This window comes from Tupaia chinensis, unplaced genomic scaffold, assembly GCF_000334495.1.
Source record: "Tupaia chinensis unplaced genomic scaffold, TupChi_1.0 Scaffold146907_1, whole genome shotgun sequence".
NCBI lineage: Eukaryota > Metazoa > Chordata > Mammalia > Scandentia > Tupaiidae > Tupaia > Tupaia belangeri.
In genome coordinates, this window is record NW_006206760.1 from 1,834,712 (window position 1) to 1,847,675 (window position 12,964).

At 45.1% G+C, this 12,964-nt stretch overlaps 2 protein-coding genes across 4 annotated transcripts in view; one reads left to right on the forward strand and one right to left on the reverse strand.

Moving 5' to 3' along the window:
• Positions 1 to 7,234, forward strand: part of UGDH (UDP-glucose 6-dehydrogenase) — a 21,937-nt gene extending 14,703 nt beyond the window's left edge. For all 3 annotated transcript variants that reach the window (XM_006169238.3, XM_006169237.3, XM_006169239.3), the window contains 6 exons: positions 747 to 841; positions 3,157 to 3,287; positions 3,515 to 3,648; positions 4,602 to 4,693; positions 4,802 to 4,912; positions 6,322 to 7,234. In XM_006169238.3, coding sequence (XP_006169300.1) covers positions 747 to 841; positions 3,157 to 3,287; positions 3,515 to 3,648; positions 4,602 to 4,693; positions 4,802 to 4,912; positions 6,322 to 6,432 — 674 coding nt within the window. In that variant the 3' untranslated portion in view covers positions 6,433 to 7,234. The remainder of the gene's footprint in view (positions 1 to 746; positions 842 to 3,156; positions 3,288 to 3,514; positions 3,649 to 4,601; positions 4,694 to 4,801; positions 4,913 to 6,321) is intronic.
• Positions 7,235 to 9,037: 1,803 nt separating this feature from the next.
• LIAS (lipoic acid synthetase) overlaps positions 9,038 to 12,964 on the reverse strand; it is a 17,642-nt gene continuing 13,715 nt past the window's right edge. Inside the window, exons 6-8 of the mRNA XM_027768580.1 lie at positions 12,089 to 12,159; positions 10,867 to 10,978; positions 9,038 to 9,295 (exon numbers count right to left, since the gene is read on the reverse strand). Coding sequence (XP_027624381.1) covers positions 9,243 to 9,295; positions 10,867 to 10,978; positions 12,089 to 12,159 — 236 coding nt within the window. The 3' untranslated portion in view covers positions 9,038 to 9,242. The remainder of the gene's footprint in view (positions 9,296 to 10,866; positions 10,979 to 12,088; positions 12,160 to 12,964) is intronic.

The following is a 12,964-nucleotide window of genomic DNA, read 5'->3' on the forward strand; positions in this document are numbered from 1 at the left end:
GATTTCTCGCTTTCTGTCTCTTTGTCTCTCTCTGTCTTTCTGGCGAACACACGTGCCCTATAGCAAGAACTTCTCCAAAAAAGAAAGGAAGGAAGGAAGGAAGGAAGGAAGGAAGAAAGAAAGAAAATTATGTGGAAATTACAGAGTCAATTAGTTGCCTGTAAATTTTACATAGTTTATAAACCCATTAACTCTCCAACATCTGACTTTTACTAGGGGGCCTGTCCTGTAGCCCAGTGGTTAAGGGAGCCAGATCACATGTGGCCACTGGTTTAAGTCCCAGCCTTGAGAAGCACACTGGGTCCACGTTTGTGAGTGCCGCAAAATCCCGCAGGCCGGAGAAATGGAGGAGAAGGGATTGTGGTGTGGAGGGTGCTTCTCCCCCTCTGTCTCTGGCCACACATCTACCCTCTGGCAATTTGAAAATAATTTTAAATAGCCCCTCTAATTTAGTATATAAAAGTTTGGGGGACAAGCAGGTAGCGTGGTGCTTAAGGCGCTGGATACTCCCACATGGTCGACCATGGTTCAAGTCCCGGACCTGGTGGCTTGCTTTTTCACTTTCTATCTCTCTCTTTCTCTGTGTGTCTCTCTGGTCAAATTAAAATAAATAAATAAATAAAAGTAAATGAATGAATGAATAAATAAAAATAAATAAATAAATCTTTAAAAAAAGAAAAGTTTGTCACCTGGTTCATTGTCTGGTTCTTACATATGAAAGTATTATCATTTTTTTCTTCCTGCAGGTTTTGGCGGGAGCTGCTTCCAGAAAGATGTCTTGAATCTGGTCTATCTCTGTGAGGCTCTGAATTTGCCTGAAGTCGCTCGTTACTGGCAGCAGGTACTCATCTCTGTAGACACTCATTTCTGATTAGCTGCTAATTAAACTTATCTCCCTTTCTCTGAAATGTTTCGGATGGAGTTTATTTATTCCTGGCACTCAACCATATTTATATTTCATTTGTTTATTTTAGGTTTACTGATTGGACTTCCATGTTTTTAATTTGCCTTTTCTGCTTCTCAGCTGGGATGGAAATTTCTGACAAACCAGCATTTTTTTTTTCCCTGTTTTTATAACTAAATTTATTCCCAGAGTAAAGCAACAACTAGTGCCCTTCATTACAATTCTCCCCTAATTTGAAAGGCATACAATCGAAATAAAGGAACTAGCTGTGCTGTAATGTACTCGCACGGTTTGCATCTGTAGAAACTGGTTTCCTCCCTTTCAGAGTCCCAGAGCTACCATTAGAAACGCTTCGCAAACTGGAATCACTTACTGAGCTCTGGGAAGTAGAACGCGTGTTTCCCGGACACTACGCTGCAGGGGGCGCTCTCTGGGGCCCTGCGCACGCGGCAGCTCATTTGGTCCTGTCTCACCTTGTCATCCGCTATTTTTAGACGAGGGAACGGACACTGGGAGACATCACGTTGTCTTCCCAAGGTACTAGCTGGTGCGTGTACCTTTCCCAAATATCTTCCCCCGAGCTCAGACATTGTCAGATTTCAGCCAACAGATCTGGGAAGAAAGCTCAGGGAATGCACTTTTTTTTTTTTTTAAATGGAAAACATATACTCCTTATGTCATTTCTCTTCATCTAGCTTGGTGGCTTTATCTCACCGTACGTTGTGTGAAAAATGCAGATCAAGGCTTGGTTTTCCAGCACTTTGGGCTCCTTTCCTAAGCTCTTAAGAGGTTTGAGATGGGCCTTAGGAGCTTATTGCTTTACAAAATGCAAGTTTCTTTTCTTGATCCAGGAGGTGGTGTGGAAGTTCAGGTGCATGACCTACTACGTGGTTTGAGTCCTGGACCCGGCGGCTTGAAAAATCATGCCAGGGATGCGCACGCACGTGTGTGTCCGAGATCCTGAGAGGAGAATGGAGGAGAAGGGATTTCAGCGTGGCCGTTCTAGATGGGGTGTGATTTCTCTCTGTCTCTCTCTAGCAAGCATATTTATATCCTATGACAAAAACAACAACAAAAAAGTTTATCTTCTTTTTTTAAAAAGAATTATTTATATTATTTGTTTTATAATTATTTTTAGACAGATTTTTGCTATAGGGCGCGTGCACTCGCCAGAGAGAGACAGACAGAGAGAAATCTCCCTCCCAATCTGGTGGCCACCCTGCAATCCCTTCTCCATTCTCCTCTCAGGACTTTGAGCATGCACACACACAGGTGTGTGATTTATGAGGTTTAAGCCACCAGGTCCGAGACTTGAACTATAGTCGACTATATGGGAGCCCAGCGATGTAATCATTATGCCATCTTCTGGTCCCTGTTATTAGTATTATTTTTAAACTTGGTTTCATTTTTAGAGAAAGAGAGAAGTAAAGTGAGAAAGCAAGCCGCCAGGTCTGGGACTCACACTGAAGTTGACCGTGTGGGAGTCCAGTACCTTAATCACCACGCCACCTGCTGGGCCCAAAAGTTTCTTTTCTTATGCACAGCTGGTCACCAACCTGAATTACACGATCAGATGCTCTTAGAACATTTAGTTAAAACCTTGTCAAGGTGGTGGTGTTAACCGTCTACTCAGAGGTAACTGGATCTCTGCACTTGCTGCTTCCCTGTTTCTTCCTGTGTAAACTGAACTTCAGTGAGCTGTGTGGCTCCAGTGCACCAGGGAGTCCTTGGGGGTTTAACTGTGTAGCACTTGCTTCTGCAGGAGTTGGAGACGCTGGCTAAGGAGAACACTGCCCTCCATGTCCCCGTTCAGGCTATCCCTTGATAGCTGGACTGCCAGTGCTTTCAGAGTCAAAACTTAGCGGCCCGTCTTTGTACCCATCCCAACCTAGTGTATCGAAGTCCAACCAAATGAAAATAAGAATTTTCGGGACCAGCCGTTGGTGTAATGGCTATGTTGCTAGACTCCCATGTAGTCGACCGTGGCTCGAGTCCCGGACCCGGTGGCTTAAACTCACACCTGGCGCATGTGCGTGCGTGGGTGCCCAAGATCCCGAGAGGAGAACGGAAGAGAAGGGATTGCGGCGTGGCCATCCCCCCTGGGGGGTGATTTCTCATTTTCTGTCTCTCTGTCTTTCTGGCAAGCGCATGCGCCCTATAGTAAAAACCTCTCCAAAAAAAGAAAAAAAATAGTAATGTCTGTCCAAGGCTGCAGCTCCTAACCATCACTGCGCAATTGTCTGTCATTTCAGGTCATAGACATGAATGACTACCAGAGGAGAAGGTTCGCGTCCCGCATCATAGACTGTCTGTTTAACACAGTCACAGACAAGAAGATTGCTATCTTGGGGTTTGCATTCAAGAAGGACACCGGTGATACGAGGTATCAGTTCTTGGAAATATTTGAACCCCTTCCAGAGTATGGTAGCTACTTATCCTGATGTTTTGATAGGTGGATAGGTGCATGAAATACATTTATATATAGTTGAAGAATAAAAATAACCATATTCGCACCGCTCAGTCGGCTTCCAAAAAAGAACCTTCCCTGTATTTTAAACTCCCTGGGATAATTTAAAGCTTAGCGATACTGTATTTTTCTTTGTCCTTCAGAGAATCCTCTAGTATATATATTAGCAAATATCTGATGGACGAAGGTGCACACCTCCACATCTATGATCCGAAAGTACCCAGGGAACAAATAGTTGTGGATCTTTCTCATCCAGGCGTTTCAGAAGATGACCAAGGTAAGCCTTCGAGTTCATGATTCCGTCTGAGTCTAGCCCCCTAGAACTTGTGTGTTCTCTGGAAACCTTGGGCTGTTCAGTGTTTTTTGTTTTTCTTTTCTTTTTTAGGTTTTTGCCCTAGGGCATGTGTACTCGCCAGAGAGAAATAGACAGAGAGAAGGAAAGTGAGAAATCATCCCCTTGGAGGGATGGCCACACCGCAATCCCTTTTCCTTCATTGTTCTCTTGGGATTTTGGATACACACACACACACACACACACACACACACACACACAGAGTTTGATACCCAAGCCACTGGGTCCAGGACTCAAACTGTGTTGGCCATGTGGGAGTCTAGCCCCTTAACCACCACGCCACCTGTTGACCATGGGTTGTTACTACATCACTGACAGGTTCTCTTTTTCAACCTCATTTCTCCAGAATTACTCTCAGGTATTATGTCATCAGTTTTGATTTGAAGTCATCAGTTTTGGGTTAGTCCGGTGACTTTTTTTCCCAGCATATTCCACAAAGCCCCAGTGGCCAAGGAAAAGCCTCTGGGCCAAGGTTTGGGGGCACTCTCTTCCCCTCACCATCACCCCCATTCACACTTCTACCAGATCCCAACTCGTCTTGCAATCCTAGTGTTAAAATACACAATTTGGGGGGACCAGCAGTTAGTGTAATGGCTATGTCATTGGACTCCCATGTAGTCGACTGTGGTTTGAGTCCCAGACCCGGTGGCTAATCTCATGCCGGGTTCGTGTGCGTGCGTGCCCAAGATCCCAAGAGAAGAATGGAGGAGAAGGGATTGCGGCGTGGCCATCTCCTGGGGGGTGATTTCTTGCTTTCCGTCTCTCTGTTTCTCTCTGTCTTTCTGGTGAGCGCACACGCCCTGTAGCAAAATCCTCTCCCAAAAAAAGTACACAATTTCAAGTAACTCCCTGTTTCTGGTGATTGTTCTGTGGCTTAGTGTCCCGACTCGTGACCATCTCTAAGGATCCGTACGATGCTTGTGATGGGGCCCATGCTGTTGTCATTTGTACCGAGTGGGACATGTTCAAGGTAAGGGGACAGAGAGGATGGCAAGGAAATTCTAGAGGCATTGTCGTGTCGGTCGGCATGGCCCGTGTTCCCGCGTGTCCCCATGGCTCCTTTGGTATGTCTTCATAGGAACTGGACTATGAACGCATTCATAAGAAAATGCTGAAGCCAGCATTTATATTTGATGGACGACGTGTCCTGGATGGGCTCCACAGCGAACTCCAAACCATTGGCTTCCAGGTAACCGTGACCCTGTTTTTTAATTTGTTTGGTCATTTGCTTTTTTAACCCAGTATGTAGGTTTTGAAATTTTCATGTTTTCTCATTTGGCAGTAATGTAACTCAGGTACACGTCAGTTCTCTGGGAAGTCTGTCTGGGATTTTCGTAACTCCTCCTCCCCCTTTCTATATTTGTGATCTAGGGGCCAGCAGGTGGCGTGCTGGTTAGGGCTGCCATGGTTCGAGTCCTGGATCCAGCCACTTGAGAAACATGCTGGGCACATGTGTGTGCAGGCCCAAACTCCTGAGAAGAGAATGGAGGAGAAGAGATTGCGGTGTGGCCATCCTCCCTAGGGGTGGTTTCTCACCTTCCTTCTCTCTGTCTCTCTCTGGTGAGCACACGTGCCCTATAGCAAACTTGAAAACTAACAAACAAGCAAAGAGATTAGGAATGGACTCAGTAAATAAAGAGAATTTGTAAGTCACTAAATGAAACAACTGATTAATGTAAAGCATCTCTTTGTAGTATAGGTTAGAATTAAATACTTATTTTTAATTAAAAACTTAATAAGTAATATATCTGCTATGGAAAGAAGGTAAACTTATGAAATTAAATAAATAGAACCTTTAAGTATAAGAGTTATTATTTAGTATATGGAAAATAAAAATGGACACATTTGTCAAAGGTTAATTTATTATATTCTAAACACTTAATATTTATCTAAATTTTTTTAAAGAATTATTTCATTTAACTGTTTATTTTATGTTATTTTGACCAGAGAGGGACAAAGCGAGAGAGAGAGAGAGAGAGAGAGAGAGAGAAAGAGCCAGCTACCAGGTCCAAGACTAGAACTATGGTTGGCCATGTGGGAGTCCTGCGCCCTTAACCACCATGCCACCTGCTGGCCCCCATATTTATCTAATTTAATCCTTACCACGACCCTTTGTGGTAGGTGGGTAATACCATGTACAAGTGAAGAGGGCGTGAGTCGGTAGTGTGGTGCTTAAGGCGACTGGATCCCACATGGCCGACAGCATGTTTTGAGTCCTTGACCTGGTGAGCCACTGGGAGCGTGTGTGTGCATGCCCAGAATCCCGAGAGGAGAATGGAGAAGAGATTGTGGTATATATAAATATATAAAATGATTTCTTCTTTATTTTACTACACTATAGAGTTCTTAATAATTTCTTAAAGAATTATTTAACTTTATCTATTTATTTATTTATTTATTTTTAATTTGACCAGACAGGGACAGAACAAGAGAGAGAGAGAGAGAGAGAGAGAAATTGAGAAAGCAAGCCGCCATGTCCAGGACTCAAACCACAGTCGGTCATGTGGGAGTCCAGCGCCCTTAACCACCATGCCGCCTGCCAGCCCTGAGTTCTTAATAATTATTAACAGTTCTCTTTTCAAATCTTTTGTTTTCCAGATTGAAACAATTGGCAAAAAGGTATCTTCTAAGAGAATTCCATATGCTGCTTCTGGTGAAATTCCCAAGTTCAGTCTTCAGGACCCACCTAGCAAGAAACCTAAAGTATAGACATTGCCATTTTTATTTGTGATTTTTGTTTTTCTTTTTGGTACTTCAGCATAGCAGATCTCTATCTGAGATTACATGATAAACGAACCAAGTGTTTTTAAGGAAACAAAATTATTTTTTTAATCATTAAATATATATACTAGCTCTATGGATATTAGCACATGGTAATTATGAGTCTAGACTATTTTTTACCTATTTTTATAATATTAGCTCAGTGGTTGGCTAAGTGGAAAGTAATTATGTGGTTTTCATGATACCCGTTTTTATAAAATAAAAATTAAACTTCAGTTGTTTTTAATTCACTAATTGTTCATAGTCAGCCTTTTAGTAACACATATAAAGGAAAACGCTCTCTTCAGTTCCCCAGTGATCAGTTTGTCAGTAAATACGTGTTTTGAAGCCCTGAGATTCCCATGCTGAATAGACTTTATAAGAATGGTCTGGTTAATATGTCTTTGTTACTTTGTTTTAATTACTTTTTAGCTCAAGGAGATGATCGCTGTTTTTTCCCGGTTTCTCTAACTGTGGTGAAAATGATTTTTGTGGTTTATTCAGTGTAAAGGGAATGTCAGTAGTACGTATGGTCTATTTCTTGCCCTTGTATTTCTCGGTTTTCCTCTGGTCGTTATTTTCGTAGTTCAAAGGCCAAAAATATTTGTTACTTTGATTTGCATTTTTATTTCTATGTTTACCTGTAATTTTTAAAAATGAAATAAGGAAACCAATGTCATCTCGTATATAAACTTGGAGTAGACATTACACACCGCATATAGCACCATTCTAAAACAAGAGTTTTTGTGTATTTGCTTGTCTCTTATGTCTTTCGTTGGCTTTTATATTTGAAATTGTCATTTTTGCTTGCATTTGATCATGACTGAAATATGCCCGAGGTCCATTTCATGCCTGTGCTCTGCTGAGAGTGTGCAGTCAGTGCTAAACAGAGAGGTCCCATCCTTTGGAGATTCAGCAGGTCAATGAGAAGATGGAGAAATGGGAACCAGCAGTTAGCATAATGGCTATGTCGCTGGACTCCTACGTAGTCAACCGGTTCACGTCCCGGACCCAGTGGCTTAAAACTCACACCGGGCGCGTGTGTGTGCCTGCCCAAGATCCCGAGAGGAGAATGGAGGAGAAGGGATTGCGGCGTGACCATCCCCCCCGGGGGGGGGATTTCTCGCTTTCTGTCTCTATGTCTCTCTCTGTCTGTCTGGCGAGCACACGCGCCCTACAGTGAAAATCTCTCCAAAAAAAAAAAAAAAAAGAGATGACAAACACAAAATGCCTTGCTAAAGCAGGTGGAATTCGGCAATTGCATTAAATGGCAGGATGCTTCAATACCTAGAATTGGTAAGTAATTGTGTGTGAAATAAGATGAAGGTTGCCCCCATAGCAGAGTAATGAAGCACTGTGTGAAAGTCGGGTCCCACACAGCCAGCTGGGGTCCAAGTGCTGGCCCCAGGAACTGAACATCCTGGGCGTGTGCATGCATGCCCGGAATCCTGAGGAGGCAGAGAAATGGAGAGGAGTATGGCAACTTTCTCCCTTTTCTACTCCATTCAAGGGCTCTTTATTAAAATTAAAAAGTTTATTTATTTAAATTTGACCAGACAGGGACAGAGTGAGAATGAGAGCAAGAGAAAGAGGGGAGAGTGAGAAAGCAAGCCACCAGGTCTGGAGCTCCATCTGCGGTCGTCCATGTGGGAGTCCAACACCCTTAACCACCACGCCACCTGCCGGCCCCTCAAGGGCTCTTAATATCTGTCTCTTCTCTTATGCGCACATGTTCTCTCTGACAAGTATTATTTTTTTAAAAAGTATATATAGATGGATTAAAAGGTAGAAGAGGGGCAAGCAGGTGGCACAGTGGTTAAGTTGCTGGACTCCCACGTGGTCAGCCACAGTTTGAGTCCATTCCTGGAGGCTTGAAACTCACGACGGGCATGTGTACATGCATGCCCAAAATCCCATGAGGAGACAGAGGAGAAGGGATTGTGGCATGGCCATTCCCCCTGAGGGATGATTTTTCGTTTTCTCTCTGTCTGGCAAGTGCTTGCACCCAACAGCAAAACAACTATTAAAAAAAAAAAAAAGGATGGGGTCAGCAGATGGCGTGGTGGTGAAGGCTCTGGATTCCCACATGGTTGACTGCAGTTTGAGTCCCACCCCCAGTGGCTTGAAAATCACACTGGGCATGTGTGTGTGTGTATACCCAAAATCTTGAGAGGAGAATGGATTGCAGCATGGCCATCCCCCCCAAGGGGTGATTTCTCACTTTCCGTCTCTCTTGTCTCTACAGGGAGCGCACATGCCCTATGACATGTGGAAGTCCCTTAACCACCATGCCACCTGCCAGCCCTGGGAATTGTTTTTTAACAAATTATTTATTTAGTTTTATTATCCTTTTTTTTTTTTTTTTTTTAATTTCACCAGATAGAGAGGAGGGGGGGAATTAAGAAAGCAAGCCTCCAGGTCCAGGACCTGAACCGTGATCAGCCATGTGGGAGTCCAGCACCTCTACCACCACACCACCTGCCAGCCCTTAGAAGTTTTTCATGTAATTTAACGTGAGACTGTTAACAGCAAACTCTAACAAAGATGCTTTATATCACCGCAAGCAACTGTTTATTGGAACAGAGATGGTATTCCAAAAGCCAGCTGAGTAACTTCATGAAATATGTACAGTTTATTGACATTCTTAAAGCAGGAAAAGTGGGGCACAGCCACTGAAGTCGAGGCCCACGGCGTCACCTCTGTCATCAGCTGGGATCAAATCTGAAAATCTCTGTGATCATGGAGGTCTCGTCTAAGTTTTAGAGGGCTTTTGTTTTTCTTTTAGACACTAGATTTTTCAGGAAAAATTCACCTATTTAGGAAAAATGAAAACACATTAGTATTCATTTAAAGTAAACAGGAACCAGCACATGGTGTAATGGTTACGTTGCTAGACTCCTTCCTAGTTGACTAGGTTTCGAGTCCTGGACCTGGCGGCTTAAAATTCACATCGGGCATGTGTGTGTGTGTGTGTGTGTGTGTGTGCCCACAATCCCAAGAGGAGAATAGAGGAGACTGTGGCATAGCCATTCCCCCGGGAGGTGATTTTCTTGGCCTTCTGTCTCTGTCTCTCTGGTGAGTGTACATGCCCTATAGCAAAAATCTCTAAAAAGAAAAAAGTAAACAACAGATACTTATTTCAGAATTATACTTTTACAGAGAGAGAGACACACAGAGAGGGAAAGTGAGAAATCACCCCCAAAGGAGAATGGCCAATCCCTTCTTCATTTTTCTCCTGGGATTTTGGGCATACACACTCATGCCCAGCATGATTTTTAAGGTGCTGGGTGCAGGACTTGAACTATGGTTGGCTATGTGGGAGTCCAGCACCTTAACCACCATGGTGGCAATATATCACTTTTTTTAAGAGAGACTTTTTGCTATAGGGTGTGTGTGCTTACCAGAGAGAGAGACAGAGAGACAGAGACAGAAATCACTCCCCTGAGGGAAGATGGCCATGCCACAATCCCTTCTCCTTCATTCTCCACAGGATTTTGGGCACAGGTGCACACACATCTGGCATGAGTTTTAAGTCGCTGGGTTGGGGACTCAAACCATGGTCAACTATGTGGGAGTCCAGTGACATAACCATTACGCCATCTGCTGGTCCCCAGCCCCAGCAATATTTTTCAAAACTAAACATCCCTTCTTTCTTCAGCCCCAACACTGATAATTAGTCATTATCCTTTTTAACAGCTGTTTATCACTACGGATCTATTATTCTGGTACCCCAGTATCATGAAGGGTGACCTCCAGTAGCTCTGGGTCTGCTCCTGCCCGCCTGCCCCACTCAGCACCCTGTCTATCATCATCGCTGACAATGTACTGCCGTTGGCCACGCCCATCTCAGGAGCACCTGGACCTGGTCTTTAGATCAGATCATTGCAGACCTATCTGATGAACTCTGTAGCTTATTCCCCTCCAAGGAAGCAAGAGCTCCTCATTATACTGGGCTTTCTGCACCCTGGGGGTTGCGCCGTGCAGTAAGTTAGCTCCTTAGGGGGCGCGTTCACTTCTCAGGCCACAGGGTTCCACGCAGTCTCGCTGTTACAGCAGGGCTCAGCACTTAGCGACAGAACTCAGCGCCGGAGGAGTCCGAGGAGCCTGACGGACTTCCCGACGTCACCGTAGGTACACGAGCAGGACCGATGCCCTCCTCCGTACACAGTCCCAACACCCTAAGGCTCAAAATGCAGGCCCGTGCACGGCCCACGGAAAGCTGGCTGGAGCAGGGTCAGAACTGTCACACAAAACCCACTCTATCCCTACCCCTGAAGACAGCCACATCTACGAGGATTTGTTCGAGAGCCCCGGGGACGTGGGTCAAACTTACCATGGGAAGTCACTGGCCTAAATGAACCCCTCCCCGGCGTTCAGACGTACCTGCTTTGTATGAAGACCGCACCAAAGGGCCGCTGGCAGTGTAATGAAATCCAAGCTCATTTCCTACTTTCTCCCAGCATTTGAACTTCTCGGGAGTAATATACTCCTCAACCTAGATTTAAATCATTACTTCTGATCAGGCTCTAGAATCCTCCCAAGTCATTCTGCTCTACAGAGAGTCTACACCCAGGTATTCAGAACGGTTTTCACTTCACTTATCCAAGCCCACCCCGTCTCCCTTCTCCCCCTCACAACTATGTATCTGCTGGTTACTTGCTGGGCAATCTGTCAGAACATAATTACAGACAATGAGAGAACTGAGGAAATCCAGATCAATTTTGTACTACGTTAGCTACCCCAAAGAATGGGGCGAGATCGTGAGATTGTCCGTAGAGATTATCTGAATTTTTTCATTGGTTGACAGGTATAATCAATTAGTTATGCTAGAGCCAGCTGATGGCCAGCCACGTGACCGGCCATGGTTCTGAGGGCCAGGCCTGGTGGCTACTCTCTTTTCCCCTCTCTCATGCATGCGCATGTATCCTACAGCAAACTGAAATAATAATAATATAATTGAATTTAAAAAGTAGTTATGCCTATAAGATTTTTAAGTTTTTGCTATAGGGTGTGTGTGCTCGCCAGATACGGGGTAGGGGGAGAGAGAAATTACCCTTGGGGGTGGGAATGGCCATGCATCAATCCCTTCTATTCTCCTCTTGGGATCTGGGGTATGCAGCATGATTCTCAAGCCACCAGGTCCAGGACTTGAACCATGTACCTAGCCATGCAGGATCCAGCACCTTAACCTCTATGCCACTTGCTGGGCCAAGATTCTTGGGGACAAGGCTATCTTACTCATCTCATATCTCCTGCTTGGCACCGTTTGTGGCCCAGGATCATGGCTCAAGACAAGTCTCGAACAGAGACATAGAAAGACTAGCCTGACTCCACACCTAGCTCTCTAGCTCTGAACAAGTCACGTGGTCACTAAGTGCATGAGTAGTTAGTTCTCCAGCTGGGAGACTCCTTTCTGTAGGTTCACAGGAGTTGTGCCATTGGAGGGCCAGCAGGTAAGTGCCAGCCCAGCTGCCTTGTGCAGAGGATGAGGTGGAAACTGGGACTTAAAAATACATGTGAGACATTACAGTAACAGCTGGAGTGTCTTGGACAGGACGATTCCATTCAAATGACCAAAACATGGGGCAAGTCAAGATCTCTGTACCTTAAGGTGGCGCCTCGTGGGCTGCATGTATTGTCCTAAGGTCAGACAGTCCACGTTGGCCTCCCGGAGAGCTTCAGGGAGAAAGCGCAGATGCGTTAGCAGAGGTTTGTACAACAGTCAGACTGCAGATCCGGGCTGGGCACGGGTGCAGCTATAGCACAGCTGGATCAACACGGGGAAGTCTGAGGTTCATGTCCTGGGACCGTAAGTGCCCGTGATCAGGGGGTGAGGGAGGCTCCGGTGGACCATGGTGTGAAGGCGCAGTTGAGGGCGCCTACTTCTCTTTTTATATTTGTTAACATTTCAATTTATTTTTTAGGTATTTTTGCCATAGGGCACATGTGCTCACCGGATACGGATGGAGAGACAGTGAGAAGGAAAGTGAGAAATCACCTCCCTGGGATGGCCATGCCACGATCCCTTCTCTATTCTCCTCCGGGGATTTTGGGCTTGCACGCATGCACAAACATGTGCCTGGCATGATTTTCAAGTTGTTGGGTCCAGGACACGAACCATGGTCATCCCTGTGGGAGTCCAGTGCCTTAACCACCATACCACCTGCTGGGCCCATGCCTGTCTCTTATTCTCTCTCTCATGTGGAAGAAATAAATAAGCAACCACCACCACTGAAGATCCTTCAGGACTATTCCTGAGGACTAGTCGGAACAGCGAGGACTTTCGGCTAGCCTAGACCCCGCATGTCGGGGTGAGACGACACCTGTTCATCCAGACACCTGTGCTAAAGAACTGACAACACAGGAATAATTCTGACAGCCGTGTGGGGGGACACAGGAAGGACGGATCCCTCTAGTGCTATGGAATGAGTCTAGGAGTGGGGGGTATTGTAGAGCAGAACTCTGGTAAACAGAAAAGGGA